At 43.0% G+C, this 15,702-nt stretch overlaps 1 protein-coding gene across 1 annotated transcript in view; it reads right to left on the bottom strand.

Annotated features, from left to right (window-relative positions):
* VXN (vexin) overlaps positions 1 to 15,702 on the bottom strand; it is a 62,564-nt gene that overhangs the window by 12,485 nt on the left and 34,377 nt on the right. Inside the window, exon 3 of the mRNA XM_078685631.1 lies at positions 2,940 to 3,102. Within this exon, the coding sequence (XP_078541757.1) occupies positions 2,940 to 3,102 (163 nt within the window). The remainder of the gene's footprint in view (positions 1 to 2,939; positions 3,103 to 15,702) is intronic.

Raw genomic sequence — 15,702 nt, 5'->3', positions numbered from 1 at the left:
ATAATTTAACTGGAGGTAAAAAGTGATTTTTTTGGATCAATAGTAAACCATCTGTTTTCGTTTTTATATGTAAGATTCACATGATCTGGTGAGGAAATTTCATCGGCATTCTAATGTGCACAGTGGAGTAATGGGCAGGGAAAGAGGCCATGATTGATTATGAAAGTGAAAGGGACTGAGCACAGTAAGGTTCGATGCGCTGGAACTGTAGCAGATGGAGCACCCCCTGGCTCAACGCATGTGATGGCTGGGATTGTATGAGCATAGTTTTTCATTTAATTCCATGGTTTTAGATCTTGTCCTAAATTGGTTGTGCGCCATTTGCCAAGTTTGTCACCCCGATTGGGATGGGTATGCTCAGACGTGAGTCCCATGCTCTCCACACCACTGGAGTCAAGCTAGCCAGGCTGATGACGGCTGTTAGCCAGAAACCGGTCCTTGGATGCTTGATTCCGGTCCAGGAAAGACATGGCTTGGCAGTTCGGGCTGGACTGTTCCCATGAGGCACAGGGTCAAGGCTGATTTTGCATATGGCCATGTCTGACCTGGGGTGGTGTGGAGTGCAAAAAAAACGATGGATTTAGGCCCAGATCTCTGTACTGGGGTGAATGTATGACATTGTTCTGCATTCTGTCCATCAATTGTTGTTTTTGCATTTGTCACCCGAGTGGGATGGGTATGCTCAGACGTGAGTCCCTTGCTCACTTTGCCACTGGATTCAAGCAATCCGGGCTGAAGACGGCTGAAATGCCAGAAACCGGTCCTCGGAAGCTTGTTTCCGGTCCAGGGAAGGCATGGCTTGGCAGTTCGGGCTGGACTGTTCCCATGAGGCACAGGGTCAAGGCTGATATACATATGGCCATGTCTGACCTGGGGTGGTGTGGAGTGCAAAAAAACGATGGATTTAGGCCCAGATCTCTGTACTGGGGTGAATGTATGACATTGTTCTGCATTCTGTCCATCAATTGTTGTTTTTGCATTTGTCAAGTTGTCGGCATGAAGAGCATTTCAAAGAGAAAATATCCTGCAATCATTTTTTTAACTTTAAAAGGTTTTTTTCTGTAAGGAATGAATTTTAAAAACTCATTTTTGATTTGCAGGCCATACTAGAATTTCACCTTAAAATGTGTTTAACCATTGCAGAAATGTTTTCACATAAAAAATGACACGTAGGAAAAATGTGCCTGCTTTATAACATGTAAGAATCTCTTTAGAATGCATTTTTAACGTTGCAAAAAGAATTCATAAAAATAACACGTAGAGAAAATGTGCTTGCCTTAAAATGTAAATAAAAATAACGCAAAGAAAAATTCTTAAATCTGCCCCTTTATTTAGGCCCGAAAACCTTTTTCTTCCGACTCTTGCGCATAGCTAAATTGACGGTTATCTAGCACATTTTGCCTAGCAGCAGCATCTTGCTAAAGAATGTGCTGGCTTCAAGATTGTTTCCTTAGCTTCATCACACCATATTAGATCATTTCACATAGCAATGAACCTGGCTGTAATTCATATTGAATAGGCTGTTAGAATGAACAAAACGTTTGATATACTTTAAGTATGCTTAACTAGCCCATCATTGATATATTTGTTTCAGTGCATCTGACTACCCTTTGTGTTCACCATAGACATTTAACGCAGCTTCAGCTCAGGTAACGGGGTTCTCATGAGAACCTTCCTTTATGTTGCTAATATTTGAAACAGTGTTTTACTATGTGCCGGTGTGAATGTTTACTGTGGGAATTGGTAGAAGAAGCAATAAATGTTGACAACACCATCGGATGAGGGGATTCCATTGGAGGAGAGATTTGATCACCCACAAGGATTTGTTACATTATTGTGTGATTTTATATTAATGAGTGTTCCTAGCTAATTAAGGAAGATTCCGCATTCTGAACTCTGAGACTAACTTGGAAGAGATACTTTATGACTCTGCTATGGAAAGTCACTCTATTGCACCCTTGCCCTTTGCTAGCGACAGCTATTGCTAAAGGTGTTTTTTTTACATTTCTCTTATCAGTGTTACTGCAACCATCACTTCTCTGTCATTGATATGCTGATGGTTGCTACTGCAGCTGTGGGGAACTCGGCTGAGTTTCCAGAATAACTCTTTATGGTAGTTCTACCTATGCTCCAAAATCTTCTTCTTTTCTGAAAAGGGACTCTGCATGCGTTTCTCTGAAAAGGGTAGATTAGGCTCTTTAGTTAGGTTAGTGTCAATTTCCGTTATGGAACACTCCGTTTATGATTTATGTTGTCACTTATCAACCTTTTATTTAACATTTCTGTAAATCAAACTAATTTGAATGAAGATGACAAAACCATACGAATCCTTTAAGATAAATAAAGGTTTTGAAAACGTATCCAACCTCTCGTCATTGACTGACCATTAAAGATCTGACAGTTGATGATATATGCATGATATGTGTTTTCGTTCCAGCTCTATTCGGACCACAGTGGCAAAGGTCCATTGACCTGTTGTGTGCCATCAGGATTTCCAAAGGATGAAATCTGTAAGTCGGGGTGTTTTAGTCTTAAATACCATTCGGGCAATCCTTTAGGTGCTAACATTATTCTAAGTACACAAAGGTAACAGAAAATGTCACTGAACAATGCATGAGCGGTATAAGGGAAAAAATCATACGTAAACGCATACAATCCAATTAATGCTTTAAATTGAGAAACACCATTTCAGGAATTTTCATTCTAGGTGACTGAAGTAAATTATGAGGCATATACATTAAACTAGTTTAATTGCATTGTGTGTCCACCCTGCGATGTATTGCGTTTTAGGTGACTGTTAACAGCAGAGCATAACCTACACGTTCTCGGATGAGCAATGAAACCTTTTTCTGAAGAGAATACCAGGGCACTGACAAGGCCGCAAGATGGAAGTTTCCAAGCCTGCATGAATATTAAACAAACCTTGTGCAAGCACTTACTTTTCTTAGCAGCATACTTGACAGGAAAGAGAACTTTTTGCCCATTCTGCAGGCGTCCAAAGCGCCACACCTCATCATCCCTGCACAGGATGTCGATGAGCTCACTCGGGCAGGGCAGTAACTCATCTGGCCAGAAGTGTATGACATCAGATGCTGCTGCTACCTACACGGGGGAAGGAAGAATGTGATAATATTAATGAAACAGTGGAGTAGACAGCAAAACATTTATTATACTGCATTATTCATAGGATAAAGTACCTGACCGCCATAGATTGTAAGGAAACTGCAAATCACCAAGAGGTTCCATCACCATAAGGTGGTCATGAAACTCTGAGATGACTTGCAATAGCCTTTAAATATATACCAGAGAGTATATTATTCCTTATAATATATAGACATGCCATCACCCTTTCCATAAACTGCTAAAAACCTTGAAATCTTGCTCTTTTATTTGAAGTAGATGGTATGGTTGCAAGCATGAAGAAAAAATAATTATGTTGTGGGACATTAAACACATCAAAAAGCAGTTAGTAATTTGTTGTACTTAAATTTTAGAATCAGTTTCATGTGAGCTAAATGTGCAAAAACATGCAGAGATTCTATTTTTCCTGTAAAGATCTGTACATGCAAAAAATAAACATGTCTATAATTATCTTCTTTCTGCTGATCATGGTTCATCTGAGAAAAACAGATCAAAAGAATGAAAAGCCAGTTTCAGTTTTTATTGTTTACACTTTAGATCTAATTGCACTTTGTGATCTGCAATAACTTATAAAAGTTAAGCAGCTGTATTATTTCATTATTACAGGTGACAAGAGATGTCACAACTCTTCTCTAATAAGAACATCTGAGAAAGGTTTTTATATAGGGACTGTAGCCTCCCAAGTTGTATAATTGCATTTACATAGCACTATATACCCTCTGAAGAGGTGCCAAATAGTTTTACGGAAGGGTGGTATGATGCTACTTGGTCTTAGTTTAAAGGTTTGGGTTTGTAGAGTGGCTGTCACAGCAGTGACAAAGCACATTCTGATATTTCACGACTGAGACATCACAATAGTCCAAAATAACTATTTAACAAGGCTAAAAGAATTGACAACAAATGGGCACCTTGGATACCAACACAAGCTAAAAGCTATCCTCTCCCTCATGATCCCCAGTGTAGGCTACACCATCAGCCTGTGCCTGTGGGCCATGTGTTTTCTTATATGCAAACAACAACATATCTAGAATGCCGAGGCAAGACCTCATATCTGTCTACACCCCAAGGAACACATAACAGCCTTACAAGCCCTTCAATGGTTAACTATGGCTAGATGATAAGGGCAGTCCGCCTCCGTCATAAAACCTTCCATGGAACAGAACAACTTTAGTTACAGTTAAATTGCAAACAATAGTTACAAAAGAGGGTGCTATTCTCGAAATTAGCACTGTGAATCCTCATACCCCTCCTTATGAAAGGAAGCTCTGAATTCTTGGTCCAAGTGGAAAAACTCTGGAAATTCTTGCCAATCAAAATACGAAGTATACAGGAGTGCATGAAATTTGGACAAGAGGTGAGAACTGTTCTGTTTTCGAGATATTCCCCAGATTGCTAATCCTGGTAAACAGCCTAGAACAACGATTTCCTGCCAGCATACGCACAACCCGCGGCAATCAACGCTGTGGCCAGTTGCTGATGAGGTGATAACAGAAAACGGATATGGATCAGTACAAGTGACACCTAGCCCTCCCTCCTGCTATTGAGTAACTATAAGAACATGCCACTTCCAACTATGCAATCATGATATTGCTAATATGAGTGGACTGTAGCTGCCACCCCTAATCACCAGTCATAAAAAGTTCACACTGTTTTAAGAGTCATGTTTACTTTTTGAAATGTTCTCCCTTGACCACCCTCTAATCCTTCCACAACAAATAGTCAGCTGTTGAGAGGAACAGACTGAGGTATATATATATATATATATATATATATATATATATATAAGTCTCTCATTAGGACTTATAGGATGTGATGTCATATCCACTGCCCTTGTCAACATGCCTGAGAATCTCTCCCACAAATGAGGTCAAAAGCCTTGGGGCTTGGATGGACTGAGAATTTTTGGTGAAAGATCGAGTTGGAGTGACCGTTAAAGAATTCTTTTAGGTTGTTGGATTGAAAAACCTTATCCATGTTAAATCAGCAGGTGACAGGCATTTGTAGATGGAGCAGTTATTAACTCTTGGCTTGATGGTTGCTATGAACCACAAAGAGGCGCTCTCAGTGGTCTGACTGACAAACTCCAGGTAGTCTGGGGTGCTGCTTTGAGAACACACCTCACAAGCAAGCATATATCTTCATTTGCTGCCAGTCAAGAACAAAGGTTCCATAAATACTTCCGGGAAATCTGCAGCAATCATAGATTTCTTGCTGTATTCCAATTCCTGACATTTATACGTGTGTAAATGTGACACAAAGGGCCCGATTCCGATGCAGGCAGGAAGGGCTCCGACTGTCAGTCGGAGTTCTCCTGCCGGCATCAGAATCTGCTGTTCGGGATCCCTTCCTACCGAAACATTTCGATGGGCTCGGTTGGAAGGGAATCCGACTTGGATTTCCGATTGTACTACGACGGGCTCGGAGAGCTCGTCCGCCATTCGGAAACCCTGCAGTAATCTCCCGGCCGGCTCTTCTCAGCTGAGGGATTACAATGGCAGTTTCCCACTGCCTTTTTGTGCCGGTCTTTCCGGCACAGAAAGACATTGGGAAACAGCTTTGGGAGCCCCCAGCAGAGTACATATTTCTTTCTGTTTCACAAAACTTTGAAGAATAAGGCCAATGATACTGATTTTTCATTTAAATCACCATCATGCTCTGTTTGGTGTCTGCCGCAATGCACCTAGTGAAGTCAAACCTGCTATATGTGCTAGATATATGTTTGCACTCTAGCTTGTATGATTCAAGGCACTCAATTTCGAACACTTAATTTTACCCACAAACTTATACAAAGATGGTTTCCTCTTTCACAGAGTGCAAAACATGGCTTAAAATATCCATCTGTTTGATGTTTTAAGCCATGTTTTGCACCCTGTGAACGAGGAAACCATCAACTGTTCAGCGGGCGCGCCGGTCGCACGCCGGAGTCAAGCCTGAGTCCTGCCCGTCTGCGCCCGTCCGTGACCGGACGGGGCACGGGGCAGGACTCTATGCCCCTGCAGAAAAATCAGGGGAGATAATTCGCAAGGCGGATTGTCAGAGAATCCAGTATTCAAATCCAACGCTATTTGAACTTGGTAAGACCTCCAATATATCTTGTCTGCACACCATAGACCCTAGCACGATGATACCTGAGCATTGTAAAATATGTCATAAATCACTTCCTACAGCAAAGAACAACGTTGCTCCGATGACCAAATTTAAAATGTTGTTGCTAAACTGCAGATCAATGACAAAACATAAAACTGAAATACACGATCTTTTACAGGAAGGTGGATTCGACGTAATGTTTCTTACTGAAACATGGTTGGAGGAATCCTCCTCCTCCGATATTTTGGAAATAGTGCCCACGAATTATAGTTTCCTACGAATTGACAGGCCTAAACAACGTGGTGGAGGACTTGCACTTATATGCAAAAAAGAGTTAGAATGTACCCTCACTAATAAGGCCATCATAAATACTGAATGTGGTGCATTCTTTATAAAACTGAACCCATCTATGACCATTGCGGGTCTTCTTATATACCGCCCTCCTGGCACTCCAATCTCGTTTTGTAATCAACTCATAGAAGCATCCACCCAGTTAGCCATAAGACATAATAATCTTATGATCTTAGGAGACCTAAATTTGCATTTTGAAGACAATAATGCAAAAGAGGCACAAATGCTCAAAACAGCACTGCAAGCACTGGAAATAAAATTGCTATCCACCCATTCCACTCATCAACAAGGTCACCTCCTTGACCCAATTTTCGCTACTTGGGAAGGAATTGAAGTTCTCCCCCCTATCCCAATAATTTGGTCCGACCACTATATGGTTACTTTTGACATACAGAGTAACATTACTAATAATGTGCCTAATAAATTATTATCTCGCAAGCGCCGCAATTGGAAAAACTACACCCCGGAAAGATTTATTAGCGCATTAAAGGAATACTCCCCCCCAGCAGGTCAGTCCCTACACGACACTTGGAATAACTATGAATTATGGCTTGACAAAGCATTAAACAAAATCGCCCCGTGGACCTCAAAACCTCCGGTGAGAAGAACTAAATCAGAACCATGGTACTCTGAGAAACTAAAAATCGCTAAGACTCAATGCAAAGCGATAGAACGCAAATGGAGAAAAAGCTACACGCTCGACCTTAAGGAAAAGTATAGAGCTGAACTAAAAAAATACCAGAAAATGGTAAGAGAGGAAAAAAGCGTCTTTTTTAAAACTAGAATTGAGGAGGCAGACAATCCTACAAAGGAGTTATTCCGTATCTATAAAGAATTGACAGACACCACATGCTTAGATACGCAAGACACATATTCCAACGTCATCTGTGAACAAATAGCAGATTTCTTCGTAGAAAAAGTCGAGAAAATTCATGCCACCTTCCCTAAATCCATTAAATCAGGAAAGGAGGCAGTGAATAAAAACTCAACTACTCAAAATTCCACGCTGACCAAATTTATTACACCTGATAAAAAAGACCTTACCAACATCATCAATGGTATTCACTCAGGCTCTCCTAGTGACGTGTGTCCACTGGTTAAAAGTAAGGACATCATGGAACACTGTCTTATAGATCATATAAGAAACATGATAACCCTATATTTCCAAGAATGTGATGTACCTGAAGCCTGGAAAACAGCGCAAGTCATACCGCTAAAAAAGAAACCTAATATCCCTATCACTCAGTTCCCAAACCTTAGACCCATTTCTCTCCTGCCGCAATGTGCTAAGATAATAGAAAAAACAGTTAATAAACAGCTCATGGCCTTTCTAGAAAAGGAAACTATACTCCACCCCTCGCAATCGGGTTTTAGACCTGGCTATTCCACAGAGTCAGCTGTGCTGTACTCTACGGAATGTATCCGTAAGATGGTGGACGAGGGAGAGACAGCAGCGTTAGTCATGTTAGACCTAAGCGCAGCGTTTGATACTGTGATGCACTCCACGCTGCTGTCTCGACTCTCGGATATAGGAGTGAAAGATCAGGCACTACGGTGGCTCGAATCTTTTCTCACCAAAAGATCGTTTCAGCTGCACTGCCCACCCTTTAAATCATCTTCTCGTAGCGTGAGCCATGGAGTTCCACAGGGCTCTAGTTTGAGCCCTACCTTATTCAACATCTACATGGAACCCCTGGCTCACGTTGCAGAGAATTTTGGGGTGGGCATTGTAAGCTACGCCGATGACACCCAGTTGATGTTTAAACTTACCCCAGATAGTGAGGAATACGCCACCAATTTCTCCAGCTGCATGGCGGCTGTTGCCACTTGGATGGACAACAATTGCCTCCGTTTAAATGGAGACAAGACAGAGGTATTGGTGGTGGGGAACAAAACATCGATATGGTCTCAGGCATGGTGGCCTACGGCCTTGGGGGAACTCCCCTGTCCTGTTGATAAAGTCAAAAACGTAGGGATTATGATCGATTCGGACCTTTCGGGTAGATCCCAAGTTAGCAGAATAACAGGCAAGTGTTTTGGCACGCTAAAAACCCTGCGGAAAATCATTGATATTATTCCTACTGAAGCCAGAAAAATCATTGTTCACGCTCTGATAACGCCCCACCTGGATTATGGTAACGTACTTCTCTTAGGCCTGAACCAAAATCTTTTACACCAGCTACAATGTATTCAAAATACTGCGGCTCGCATGGTGTTGGGTCTCCCAAAAAGAACCTCTTCCAAGGCTGCCCTTTCCAAACTTCACTGGCTCCCTGTTAGGGAAAGAATCAGATTTAAAAGCCTCTGTTACGCCCATCGAATTGCCCACAACAAAGGACCTGCCTACCTTAGAAGTCTACTTACCATCCATCGTCCGATCAGAGACTTAAGATCATCTGGTATGACACAATTCAAACTTCCCCGCATTTCCAGAGCAAAAATGGGGGGTATATCCTTTCGCTACTTAGCTGTAAAGCATTGGAATGCCCTCCCAGTGCATTTGCGAATGGAACCCTCGGAAACTTTATTTAGAGCTAAACTAAAAACTCACCTTTTCCGGCAATAGTGTTCTTCGATCTCCTCTTTCCGGCTCTCCTCTCTTTGAGAGTTGTCTGTTAGCAGTTAGCGCGGGGATACACAGTTGTGTGCAGCCATGCGCTTTATAAATGTCCTATTATTATTATTATTATTACTGAATTGTATGTAAATTATGTTATTGAATTGTGTCCATTGTCTGAATGAGCCAACAGAATTGTAAAAATGGGCAAGCAGTAGCGACTGCTACTGAATGGGCATGGGGGGGTTGAGGGGGAAGCGGTGGGGGAGGTAAGTAAGAGATTTTCATTTAAAACTCATATCTGGATGCGGCCGGCCCACCAGCCTGCCGCTGCCTCTCTTCCATCCTCTTCCTGGCTTCTGTGGAAGCAGGAAGCACCCAGGCTCCCCTGAGCCAATCACAGTGCTGCAATGCAGCGTTGTGATAGGTCTGAGCACAGTGGTTCGGCGCTCAGACAGAGAATGGGAGCCTGGGCATGTACTTCACCCAGGCTGTCTGCAGCCTGGTGGATAACATGCAAAGTGCACAAGACATTTTGGCCGGCCCGAGACGGCCGACCAAATGTCATGCACACTTAGGAAGTGCCTACCACTCCCCAAGCCTCTAAACAGGCTAGCCTCGCCCCGCCCCCAACCGAGTCAGTATTTAAATAAAATGATAATTACGTTTAGTTATTATTAGTTTTTTTTCTGTTTTTGATTACTCACTCAGCGAGTAGTGCGGAGATGCTCCTCCGGTTTAGTGAAGGAGCCGCCACTGTGAGCAAGTGCGTAAATAATATTTGCATTGAGAAACAGATAAATCAAACATAGAGCACCAAGTACACACCCTTGCATCATAGTGCAAGAGTGTGCATGTGAGGCTTTTGTATTGGAAGCGTACCCTTTCAGTATAAAATACTATTCCTAGACATTTACAACATGGAAATAGTCTACAGAAAAGAAAAAGTTTCTCTAATTTTACGCCAATCCCAAGCAGGTGTACATTTTTGGAGAAAAGTATTTTCTACCTTTTTTACGGCTTTGCATCAGAATCCTTGGTAGGCCCACTAAACACAGAATAAAACAAAGTAGCGCTACTTTGTGTACTGTATGACTACTTCCAGTGAAACAAGTTTTGAGCTGGAAAGTAAATCACAATTGTTTATTTTTCACTGGTTTGTGTCACTTTAGAGAGAGGGTTTCTAGTCAGACCCCTTCAACCAACAGCTTGTTTGGGCCAGGCCCCTTGATCCATTGGTTCTATGAGATGTGCTTCATGTTGTGGATCAGCCCAAAGAATTTTCCAGATATGTACATTCTTTTCTTTCAGTGTGCATTGGTGGAAGAGTAACAAGGTAGTTGCTCTGGGATTGTAGCTGCTCCATGCCTGTCCTGCACGGCCTTAATCATGCACATGCTCTGCCTCTCTTACCAATCATGCAGCAACATGTAGTCTCTCTATGAATGGTTTGCATTGACTCATGCCTCATCTCTTACCCAACCCCTCTCACTCAGCACCTGCACTGCTCCTCCTTCACCCAAAATATGCTCTCACGCCCATTGTGCTGAGGCTGGAAGTCTCTGTGTGTAGTATCTTGCCCCATCTTGGGCTTCAGCGTCTGTGCAGCACATATGGTGGCTTGAAAAAGTCATTTCTTTGCAGTGTTGTAATGGAGAGCCCCAAATACAGGAAGGGTGGTGCTTGGCACAAGAGTAGCAGTTTGCTGTGGTCTCTCATGGAGCGCGACATGGCCTCTATCAATCAATCAATCATATCATTTGTATAGCGCACTGCTCACCCGGAGGTTTCTCAAGGTGCTGGGGGGGAGGGGTCCGTCACTGCTCAAAAAGCCAGGTCTTGAGTTGCTTCCTGAAGGAGAGATCGTCTTGGGTCATCCGTAGGTGGATGGGGAGGGAGTTCCATGTCTTGGCCGCCAGGTAGGAGAAGGATCTTCCTCCGGCGGAAGATCCTTCTCCTACCTGGCGAAGGATCTACAGGCATTAATGACTCGCGATCTCCACAACTTCAGTCATTGGACGCATCTTTTTCCCTAACATCTCCCAGCGGTAGAGCCCTAGAGCATCAATGGGAGAATAACCAGATGCTTAGCTTCTGCTGGGCTCCCTTTACTGGCTGGTGGGAAACATAGGAGGGAGGCTGTGCTTGTGTGGTAGAATGGAGCTGTGAGGAGGGTGAAAGGAAAGGGAAGAGGTGGAGTGTGGCTGCAGTTATGCCAATACCACAATCAGGTCCTTCTGTGGCTCTGCTGGGGCTGAGGTGAGCACTGGCATAGAGGATATTCATTTTCATACTTTGTATTCTGGGTGCTAGCTACTATTAATGACTCATAACTAGGGGTGGGCGTAACTCGTGCAATTCCGTTTAGTGTAATCATGCGGAATTACTTAAGAATTCAATGAGATTGCACTTGAATTACATGAGAAGGGTTATTCTGTGTCTAGCACTATTTTCTTAGTGCCAAAATGCCACTTGTGTCCTAAATGGTTACTTTTAGCAGGCAGCTCGCTAAGGCTAAATGTGCTCTTAGCGTAGGATGTTCCCCCTAAATTACTACCAGCATTACGCGCTATTTTCTTAGCTCAAAGCTCCTTCACATCCAAAATGGACCCAAGGATGCATTTTGCACTAAGAAACATTGCTAAATGCAGCAGAACACAAAGAGCAATTGCAAGTGGCCACTTGCGTTCACTAAATGTGCTCTTGTAATAGGATTTTCACCCCAAATTCCTCTTAATTACACAAGGAGGTGTAATCACATAATTATCATTAATTTCAGGTACAAAGAGATTAAAAAGGAAACAAAAATCCTCAGGAAAACCAGAAAGAGGTCCTTATCCCGATGGGGCTCATTCATAGAATTTTTGTGCACCAAATTGAACTGAAGGGCACAAAAAAAGTTATCTGTGAGAGAATTTTTCTGAGATCCTGGTGCAAAGCATCAAGACTCTGAAAATGTACACCTGCAGATTTAAATTATGCAAGGTGGAGTAATTGCGTAATTATCTGTAATTCTGTGTCAAGAGTAATGCGAGATCATCTAAATTACTCCAATTACACTGGCATAATCCTAATTCTGCATAGGTTTACTCATAATGCACTTATGTCACCAAATAAATGTCTGTATTTGAGTATGGGGTAGATTGTATGCCACAAATTCCAAATACCTCGGCTAGATTTGGAATATCAGTTTAGAGTTTTAGTTATATGGAACGAGGGTGGGTATAAAGTCTGAGTGCTGATTTGGAGTGAGCCCTGAGGCAGAAGTGGAGTTTTACAGCGAGATGTGAAGATAAGGCGTAAGGGGTGTTTTGTAGCACTCGTAGATTTAATTGAAGATGGTGTCAGCTTCAAGTAGAAACTCGAAGGCATGATCTGGACGAGACCAATGCCTTGGAACCAATGTAAGGGATGGTGCGGAGGCCAAGCATGGGGAAGTCAGAGATTCAGAAGTTAAAGAAGAATGAATGAGCTGTTTGGCATTGTATTATGTACCAACATTACACAAACTTTTAACAACGTGTTTGGATAATTATCTGAATCATGTGCACCCTTGTGCACTGCATTATAGACTGGTTTAGAAACCTAAGTACAAGACAACTGAAACAAAATAGAGCAGTCTTTCAAAATACATTGTTTGGTCCATGGGAGTCTTATTTTTCAGTGTAAAATGTGTGCACTTTGGAATTGAAAACATTATGGAAGAACATATAAGGGTCAATCTCAGACACTGAAGGTGTCTAAAGGATACTGCATAGCACATAGTTCAAATAATTTCCCATATTTATGGATAGCTACAACAAGTTGTGTGTAGGGATTCCACCCTACAGAGTGAATGAACAGAGGAGTTCTGTGTTAACCTCATACTGCTACTAATTACTAATAACCACCAGTTTCCTCTTGCACCAAGATGACATCCTACCTGTGAAGTCATGACCTAGCTGCACAGAGTGAGTGTGGTTGAACTGATGGAGGCATAGGCATTTCTGAAGTTAGCGTGTGTCTGCATGTTCTGATGACACACTCTATGAGGAGAGAATGATGGCGGAAGGAGCTTTTTGAAGTACAGGTGGGCGGAACTCATGGAGTTTTAGCGCGCAGTTACATAAAAACCCCGCGAGATTCCGCAGAGTTCCGCCCACCCTTGCTTTTGATGACACTCTAACTCATTTCTTTCTGTGTTTATCTAGTGTTTCTTATGACTATTTTGCAACGGTATCGGAAATGGTACAGAGTGAAGTATGCTGTGTGGAAGTAGAGTATTGTTATTTTACAGATCGAGTGTTGTGTATATTCGTCAGAACGCTTCATTGCACCTGGCCACTGTCACCACCTTACAATTCATCATATGCCTGCACCTGGATGACAGGGCAGGAATTAGTTTGCATGTGGTAAATGCAAAATGCAGTCAAGCAGCGAATGGACACGTTTACAAAAGAGATGTGTGTGCTTTGCAGATGTGGCTCACTTTGACTGAAAAAGAGTCACAAGACAATATACTTTTTTGGGCTCTCTTTCTTGATTTTACTGCTCTTGACATTTCTTTCTAGCACACATACATTACGCAATCTCACTGTGTGCACCCCTTGCCTATCACTAGGCAAACAGCAGCGACCTCATACTGATTCCTTGTTGCGGGAGACTATCCTTCACGGTCACTCACCGGCAGCATCCCACAGGCATCACTTAAGCGCCATCAGGAAGGCACAGTATCTGAGCAGGCTTAGCCACCCCTGATCCCATATCCTCCGGGACAGGGAACCCCAGAGCACACCAGTTCAGCAAAATACAGCCCTCAACCACCCCTTGGTGACCTGCCGCACTATTTGAGCTCAGGGATCCACCACGGCTACTGCAACTCGCCTGCCAACCTCCACTGGTTCCTGCTTCCCCACATCTAGCCAAGTGCAGCTTATAACTTCCCCACTGCATCAGCCATTTAGTCTATCAAAAGCTTTCTCTTGAGCACCTGACCCAATCCGCCAGCCTACAGCTCTATTGTGATGGGGTCAAACTTTCACTAATAATAGTCAAGCCATAGACAGCCGTTTTAGTCATTGGAGAACAGAGATAAGACATACCTGTTTCTCATTGGCTGTCATCCGAGCTTATGTAGCAAGTGCAAATGCAAGCAAAAAATGTTAAACTACAACACGCAGAAGGCATTTCGTAAAACAGAGAGGCAAACCATTTATGGGGAATGCAGTTTATTGATAACTTATTTTACACATTTGATTTATAGTCATAGCATTCTACACAGTAGATGGCAGACTCGCTTCAAGAGACTGATTATTACATGTCACATGCTTCAACAGATATGTAATCTATACTCTAAGAGAGCGCCTACAAGAAGCTATATAAAGTATGGGTGGGCGCTGGTAATCCCTGCCACACGGAGGCTGGCTGAGTTTTTGCTGAACTCCAAGTGGAGTGTGGAGTGGCAAAACTCTGCGAACTCTGCCGGCGAAGCGGAGCTTACCACCCACCCCTATTTAGGAGGTGAGTGCCTTGCCCATCCAGGGGTGCACTTTGGGAAAGGCCATGCCTGGGCAGGTCACTCAGGATAGGAGACACCATTTTCCTCCTCCTCCAGGCTTTCAACATTGTTTTGGTTGCCAATTCCTAAAACATTCAGACTCAAGTGCCCCATGCTTTGTTCTACATTGGCACTAGCCCTGGCTCATGTCCCTCAGTAGTCTGATACCCCAATCACTCCTTGGAATTTACAAGGAGAACATTAAATGGCCAGCCTTGCTGGTTGACCGTATATGTCCAACAACTCTAAGGGTAAGTCTAGGGAATGGGTGTTTCCCTAGTCTGCCAGGTGGCCCGTGGAGATAGAATCACGATTTCTGTCAGGGATTTGGCAGGTACTGGATGGCTAAAATGTCAGATGGAGGCACTAAACTTGCTTGTCCTAATTGGGGGACATTGTAATGTGGCACACTGCTCTCACCCACACTCCTGTCTCACCATACAGGTTGCACCACTCTGACTGTCAAAGGAGAGGGGGAAGTACAATGCTCGTTATAGTCTTTATTCCACACATGGCGGCTGGGGGAGGTTTGAACCTGGCTACTTTTATGAAGCAAAAGTTACTCCAGAGTTATCAATGTTCACTTATCGTTGCTAACCTTTGTTCTTAATTAAACCGCTTATGACTCATGTCATTCACAGTGGAAAGAGGGGTGGGGTGAGAATAGGACCTGTAAACACACATCTGATTCAGAGAGCACAAGAGGGGTGCACTTTCAAAAGCATGGTACACTCCACATCAGAGCTCTGCAACTGGGATGCCATCAGAGGCTGCAGGCGCTACCTGACTGGCGTTAACCTCTAACTTGCCAATTGGACTGCCCCAGCACAATAGTGATTCATGCAAACACAGTCCACCCAGAACTTCCTTTTAACTTAGTAACAAGCAGTGCCTAATTAGTGCTGGTATTGGCCGCTGAACACTGACAATCATGTTTTGGGACCTGTTTGAGGACCTGCGAGTTTTTTTGTTGGCGCGGCATAGGCTGCAAGATAGACGATTATTATATTCCTAGACTAGAATCAGATGA

Source organism: Lissotriton helveticus, chromosome 4_1 (genome assembly GCF_964261635.1).
Source record: "Lissotriton helveticus chromosome 4_1, aLisHel1.1, whole genome shotgun sequence".
NCBI classification, from domain to species: domain Eukaryota; kingdom Metazoa; phylum Chordata; class Amphibia; order Caudata; family Salamandridae; genus Lissotriton; species Lissotriton helveticus.
This window is presented reverse-complemented; position numbering and strand designations above follow the sequence as displayed.